Source organism: Heterodontus francisci, chromosome 11, assembly GCF_036365525.1.
Source record: "Heterodontus francisci isolate sHetFra1 chromosome 11, sHetFra1.hap1, whole genome shotgun sequence".
Taxonomy (NCBI): Eukaryota; Metazoa; Chordata; class Chondrichthyes; order Heterodontiformes; family Heterodontidae; genus Heterodontus; species Heterodontus francisci.
In genome coordinates this window covers 41,712,634-41,719,858 of record NC_090381.1, presented here as the reverse complement: position 1 = coordinate 41,719,858, position 7,225 = coordinate 41,712,634, and the positions used below count along the sequence as shown (strand labels likewise).

The 7,225-nt window shown below is 48.2% G+C and overlaps 1 protein-coding gene across 1 annotated transcript; it reads left to right on the top strand.

The window, feature by feature from the left end:
* The first annotated feature begins 234 nt into the window (after positions 1 to 234).
* LOC137375019 (S-antigen protein-like) lies at positions 235 to 630 on the top strand. The gene has a single exon (XM_068041644.1). The coding sequence runs from the start codon at positions 235 to 237 to the stop codon at positions 628 to 630; it is 396 nt and encodes a 131-aa protein (XP_067897745.1).
* The last annotated feature ends 6,595 nt before the right edge of the window (positions 631 to 7,225 follow it).

The window sequence follows — 7,225 nt, the reverse complement described above, 5'->3', positions numbered from 1 at the left end:
ATGCAAAAGCCACGAACTTGACATCTGAAATATCTGACATACAGTTGAGAAGTAGGGGAGCGAGCGGCTGTATGAGGGACTCTGATCCTGGAGGGAGTGCCTGAATGGGGGGCTCTGAGCCTGGAGGGAGTGGCTGGATGGGGTCTCTGATCCTGGAGGGAGTGGCTGGATAGGGTGCTCCGAGCCTGGAGGGAGTGGCTGGATGGGGACTCTGATCCTAGAGGGAGTGGCTGGATGGGGGACTCTGATCCTGGAGGGAGTGGCTGGATGGGGGACTCTGATCCTGGAGGGAGTGGCTGGATGGGGGACTCTGATCCTGGAGGGACTGGCTGGATGGGGGACTCTGATCCTGGAGGGAGTGGCTGGATGGGGGACTCTGATCCTGGAGGGACTGGCTGGATGGGGGATTCTGATCCTAGAGGGAGTGGCTGGATGGGGGACTTTGATCCTGGAGGGAGTGGCTGGATGGGGGACCCTGATCCTGGAGGGAGTGGCTGGATGGGGGATTCTGATCCTGGAGGGAGTGGCTGGATGGGGGACTCTTATCCTAGAGGGAGTGGCTGGATGGGGGACTCTGATCCTGGAGGGAGTGGCTGGATGGGAGACTCTGATCCTGAAAGGGGTGGCTGAATGGGGGCCTCTGAGCCTGGAGGGAGCGACTGAATGGGGGTCTCTGAGCCTGGAGGGAGCAGTTGGATGGGAGACTGTGAGCCTGGAGGGAGCGGTTGGATGGGGGACTCTGAGCCTGGAGGGCGCAGCTGACTGCTCCCCCCCCCATCAACTCCCCTCGGCCGATTGTTCCCCACTCCTCGCTTCCGGCAGCCCCCACGGACACCCCGCTCTTTGGCCGCACGCTTCCCACTTCCCCCTGACATCCTCCAGCCACTAGCTCCAGGCCATGCTGCTTCCTTCCTCTCAGCCACTCGCTCCTACGTTGACCCATCACCCCTCCCGGCCCGCTTTCCTTCTTTGGGTGGCGCGCGAAGAACGATTGAATGTGGCTGAGAGGAAATATGTGGCGCAGCCTGGAACTAGCAGCTGGAGGAGGGTGGGGGGGGGGGGGTGGTGGTGGCGGAAACAGGGAGCAAGTGGCTGGAGAGTGGGGTGGCGGCGGGGCGGGGGCGGGGGGGTCCAGGGAACGAGCAGCCAAAGAGCGGGTTGGTGGCGGGGCAGGGGAGTCCAGGGAGTGAGCGGCCGGAGAGTGGAGTGATAAATATGTGATAAATTAAGCAGCTACATTTTCTGTGATGAATTGAGCAGCACATTTTTAATCCTGGCAGCTGCCTGAAGTTCGCAGACAATGAAGTTCCAGTGGAAGAGGCTGCATTTGCGCATGTGCTACAACTGCACCACCTAGTGGTTGTGTTGTCAACAAATGCAACCAATTTATTCACCTTACCACCAGTTCCTGTACTATTTGAAACCTTAGGACTAGAATAGACCTTAACCACTTAGCAGATACTCACCAAAAAGCTAGCTTCTTCCCTGGATTCCCAATACTTTGTTCAAGTTGCACTCTAAATCCTCTCTTCCCCTGCTGCTTCTCTCTGAGTCACCAGATTTTGGTGCTTTTTAAATCCGCTCTACTCCTGTTGCTTCTCTCCGTAATCTCTACCACCTGGAAGAACAAAAGAACAGATGCATGGGAGCACCACCACATGCAAATTCCCCTGCAAGCCACACACCATCCTGACTTGGAACTATATCGCCGTTCCTTCACTGTTCCTGGGTCAAAAACCTGGAACTCCCTTCCAAAGAGCACTGTGGGTGTACCTACACCAGATGAACTGCAACGGTTCAAAAAGGTGGCTCATCAGCACCTTCTCAATGGCAATTAGGGATTGGCAACAAATGTTGGGCTTGCCAGTGATGTTCACATCCCATGAATGAATAAAAAAAAGTAACAGGGTAACTTGGACAACAACTTCCGTGATTAAAGGTCACAGACCTGAAACATCTCTTGTGTTTCTCTTTCCACAGATGCTGCCAGACCTGTTGAGTATTTTCAGCACTTTTTGTTTTTATTTCAAACTTCCGCTTTCCATGTTGTGCATGTGCGACTCCAGAAGTCGCTGTCCAGCTTACTCCATAATAAGAATGAGTACTGTTAGCCTCAGTTATTCTCAATGCAAAATCCAGCCATTGTTTCTCATTCAAATATTAAAGCATGATGTCATCAAGCAGAATTTTGGGATGCATCTCTATTACTGAATTTGCTCTACAAAAATCTAAATTGAACTCTAAACAAATGTTAATGCATAAAAACAGATAGTTCCAATGACTCACTGTGAATACATTTTCCAAATATTGTTTTCTTTCATTTTATCTGTTACTTTTACAAAAGTTTTATGTCCAAGTTGAAATACTGTACAGTCGGAAATGCAATACAATGGTGTGTCGAGGTGGTTTGTATTTGGTATGGTCCTGAGTGGCATATTGATGGCATTGTTTAACTGTGCAGTTAAAGTGACTCAGCCTTCAGAAGTAGTCTACCACTATTTTAAAGCAATTGGATAAGAATCAATCAGTTAGACTCGACAGGAGTATCATCTGATATAGGTTTCCTTTGTCACTTCACGAACTATAACCTTTATCTGCAATCTGTATACTACCTCTGCACTGATTAAAACAAAACTGTTCTATATTATGCCCTTACACATATATATCATTTGACATTACACATAGAAAGATAACAATGAAGAAGTATTCAGTGATTGTGCAGAGTTTCTGTTGCTGAATGCCAAAAGGGTTTTGACTTTTCAAATCCTCAGTAATTACAGAGTACACCATATATATATAGCAGAAGGAAATCACAACAGTAAGTGCTTTCATTAAATCATTGTGCTAATAGAGGTCATAACAGTAGCACCTATTCCACTCCATTCCCCAAAACATTAATAGAACAATTGGCACTACATACTGTAACACTGTAGATGTTTAAAAGAGCCATAGCTTCATAGACAGATCTATTAATACTGCTATAAATCATAGCATAGAAACTTGAAATCAAATTGTCACTGACAGTTAAGTTAAGCTGCTCCAGTAAGAGAGGCATTTACAACTAGACATGAATTATAATGACAAATGCCTCACTTTCTACTATGATTGTCCTAGCTTTTGGCTGAGGTTCAGCATCTTGGGATACCAAAGGGGAAAAGTTGCTTAAGGCCCGAAAATGAGCGCTGGGATCATGATGCGCGATTAACCCGTGCCCGTTTCTTCCAACACAAACGTCCATCTGCCTGTTAATAGAAGTGATACTAATGCATAGTTCATTGCTAAATGCACTGTTGAGTGGGTGCACACTTCAGCAGGGACCCCAAATTCATGCAAGTACTTCAAGCCAGTATGCACCTCTTGAAGGTGAGGTGAATTCTGGCAAGTGGTTACAGAACACATTCTAAGCAGGAAGAAGAGTGAAAATGGCATAACAGAGCAGAGAGCATGCACTGTGGTAGTCTGACACAGCATTGGGGATCTTGGTGCAAGAGGTGAAAGAGGGAGAGAGGTTCTCTACTCACAGGCAGCAAGGAGTCCATCTAGACAAATATTGAGAAGGCAATGGGAGCAAATAGCCATTGTAGTCAATGCAAGCAGTATAACCCCGAGGACCTGTCTGGAGTGTAATCAGGAGTTTAAGGATCTCACATAGGTGGTCAAGGTTATAGATGCATCTTCAAATGCCATATCCTGACAAATAAACCATTAGCCTCACACACTGCTCAATTCACCACACTGATCTACCAGACTTCTCTATCAGGCACTACTCATGCCTAACATTCGTAGCCTCACCTCATCCTCACACACTTAGCACTGTTGCGAGCTCCACACCCACATCTCAGTTTGCACACACTGCTCGCTATTTAACTATGACAGATACATCACCCAAACACATTGCATCACACTTACTGACACACTTCCCACTCTCTTGCAGGATAACTGCAGGCAGCAACATCTAACCGATAGGGCCAGGCATGGCTGCATGTCTTTACCCCCATGAAGGAGAAGGTGCTCGCCATCACTGGTGCACCCACAACTGAGGCCATGGCCAGCAGCAAGGCTGAAACCATAGAAGATGACAGTATGCTCATATCTATATCCCACTTCCCCCTCATCACACAATCTTTTCCATTTACAAGCTGCAAAAGGTGTAAGCATGCACCTCTTGCTTTCTACCAATTTCATCACTGCAACGCTACACTTGTGCCTCTCTGCTTTCAGATAGTCTGGAACTGCCACCTAGTCAGGCAGTGGCATGGGACTGTGAAGTCCAAGAGGAAGAAGAAACTGATGATGATGAAACACCATCACTCAATCTCATAGTCACAGCCACCAGTTCAGATATTGACACTGTGTGTACCTTAGAGGAATGCAGAGAGGCCGAATCTGCACATGGCGAGACACTGGTATGAATGGCCTGCAGCCAGGGCAGGGGAAAAAGTCATGCAGGTGTCAGCTCCCTGGAGGGCGAGGTGGCACACGAGTTCTGCCGCAGAGGACACAGATAAGGACTTTGATGGGGTAGCGCACGGGAAAGGGCTGATGGGAGTGCACAATGAAATGTTTGGTGAATTGGCAGACATGCCAGAAAGCCTGCTATCACTGCCAAAGAGCATGGCAGAGTCTGGTATCAACTTGGCATGGGGCTTTGCACAGAATTTGGAACCTTTCCTTTACAGCATGGAAGTGGTGGCCAACTCTGAGAACCACGATGCAGCAACTGATGGCTGATGTCTCAGCACAATGCCTGAGTGCTGCAGTGGAGGCTCAGACAATAGTGCAATCTCACATTGTTGCCGTGCAAGCTCAGACTGCTCTCATCATGGCTGCAAATTCCAGTGGCAAAGGGGCTTGCAGGGTTTCTCAGCAGTCTGCAATCTGTCCTCCAACAGATTACTGGGATTGCTGAGGCACTGCCCTGGGGAAGTCATGGAGTGAGCACCTCCTTTATAAAATGGAGATCTTGCACACTGATCCTAACTTAGGTTGAGGTAAGAAAAATTGATCCCTAAAGAGGCTGGGTGGATAAGGTCTCATAGTGTGAGCCCTTCTCTTCTCCTCCTCCTCCCTCTGTGAGTTGCTTTTCCTCCTCTCTGCTGCCTGTCATTCTGTAGGCCAAGGGGGATGGTAACTATCGCACCCATGACTGGAAGCAACTAGTCTTAGCGGAACCCTTGAAGTCAGAACCAAGGCCTTCACTGCCTGCAGCACCATTCTCTGTTGACTTCACCAATTTTAAATAGCAGTAGAATACTCACAGCAATTCTACAAACTCAGAGCCAATAGAAATCAATCAGCAACTAACCTGAAAGTAGTTGATGATCCCTTTAAACAGTGCTGGTGGGAGTGACCTTCCTGCTGTTGAAGCTGTGCATGCTTAAGAAAAAGCATTAGCTGGAGATGTGAGTTTGGAAATGACAGTTCTGGCGTCAAACCAGCATCACACTCTAATGATCTCAAAATCTGCATACTTCCAGTGGATGCTCCCAACGCCCACATTAATGCCCTCACCAAAAGAGGTGTCTGCCGCAGGCCATGCTGGATGCGTGCACATGCACTGTGAATGCCATTTTGGTACCAAAATGTAACCTGCAACACCAAAACTACAGGTTTGCAGCCCCAGTATTCTTTAATGCAGTGCCAGATACCAGGATGTACAATTGAGGCACTCCAGCTTCTTCAAAGTCTTGGAGCATCAACCCATATGGACAAGCACATACACAATACAGTACGCATCATGTACAATTGTGCACTTACACAGGTGGCATCCACAAGAAATTAGAATACTCAACAGCTGCAGGTAATACATAGTCAGCCCTCACATGCTACACTTATCTACCAATGCGCATCTGCTATCCCCTTGAGTGGTATCCAAATGTGACAGAATTATCCATAATCCATATGTAGTTTGTCTCTACCAACCAACTACGTCTGTCTCCTTGTATAGACAAAGCTAACTCACTGTCATAGTCCAACATGTCCCGAAGAAATTAATCAACCACATGACTCATTAAATACTCAATGTGGGCATTTTAAGCATCAATACGTTTCTGAATCAGTAACTCCTTAATTTTCTTTGTGTGGGCTTTGATATAGGGCTGAATTTTACCGGCCCCTCGATGCCGTGGGTCGCAGTGCGGGGGCCAGTAAAATTCTGCGGTGACAGGCCTGCCTCGACCCGCGGTGTCGAGAAGGGCCTGCTACATATTACCGGCGGTGGGGGGACCTTGGTGCAGCACCCCCCACCCCCCGCTGCTCAGCAGTGACACCCCAATTAGAATATGTAAAACACTACCTACCTCTGAAGATTATACATCCAGCCACCTCTCGCTCCACACTTGCGCATTTTCCGTAGAACGGGCAGCCATCACCATACTGTCCCGTTTACGAACAGAAAACCAGACAGGACATCAGAAACAGGAGTACTGGACAGTGAAGGTAAGTGCGGATTTACAGGGGTCTCAGCTCTGCATTCTGTAAGGGAGGTGGGAGGTGGATTTACAGGGATCTCACTCTGCATTCTGTAAGGGAGGAGGGACGGGGGTTTACAGGGGTCTCAGCTCTGCATTCTGTAAGGGAGGTGGGACGGGGGTTTACAAGGATCTCACTCTGCATTCTGTAAGGGAGGAGGGAGGGGGTTTACATGGGTCTCACTCTGTATTATGTAAGGGAGGGGGGAGGGGGGATTACAGGGGTCTCACTCTGCATTCTGTAAGGAAGGAGGGAGGGGGTTTACAGGGGTCTCACTCTGCATTCTATAAGGGAGGAGGGAGTGGCAGTGTGATTACTGGAGGGAAAGTTCTGAAGGCATGAAGGGAGGTACTGTGTACCCTCAGTAAACAGTGTTCCCTCTGCGTTTGTTTGTGTGTATGAAGGAGCAATGGTAGTCTAGTCATCCTGTCTGTGGGGAGGGTGTCAGAAAGGCTAAGAGCGTTAAGGTTATATGGATGGTGTGGGCAATTGATGCAGCTGATAGGATCTTGATGTAGTCATGCTGTGCCACTCTGACTGTTGGCCAAGATGGGGAATGACATGCCATGCCATATAGTTGATCCATGAAAGCACCTGATGTACCCGTCAACACCGATCCCTGCCCTGTTAGGAACCTCCAAATAAATGAAGGATCCAACTTTATTTATCACATAGAAATGGGTATGGCACATCCTACTGTGTGCAATCCACTTCTCCTGAGGATACGTGTGCACTGGAGGCAAAATCAACAGGC

Coding starts and splice junctions, on each gene's coding strand:
- LOC137375019 (XM_068041644.1), top strand. CDS start 235: ATGGGGGACTCTGATCCTGGAGGGAGTGGCTGGATGGGGGACTCTGAT.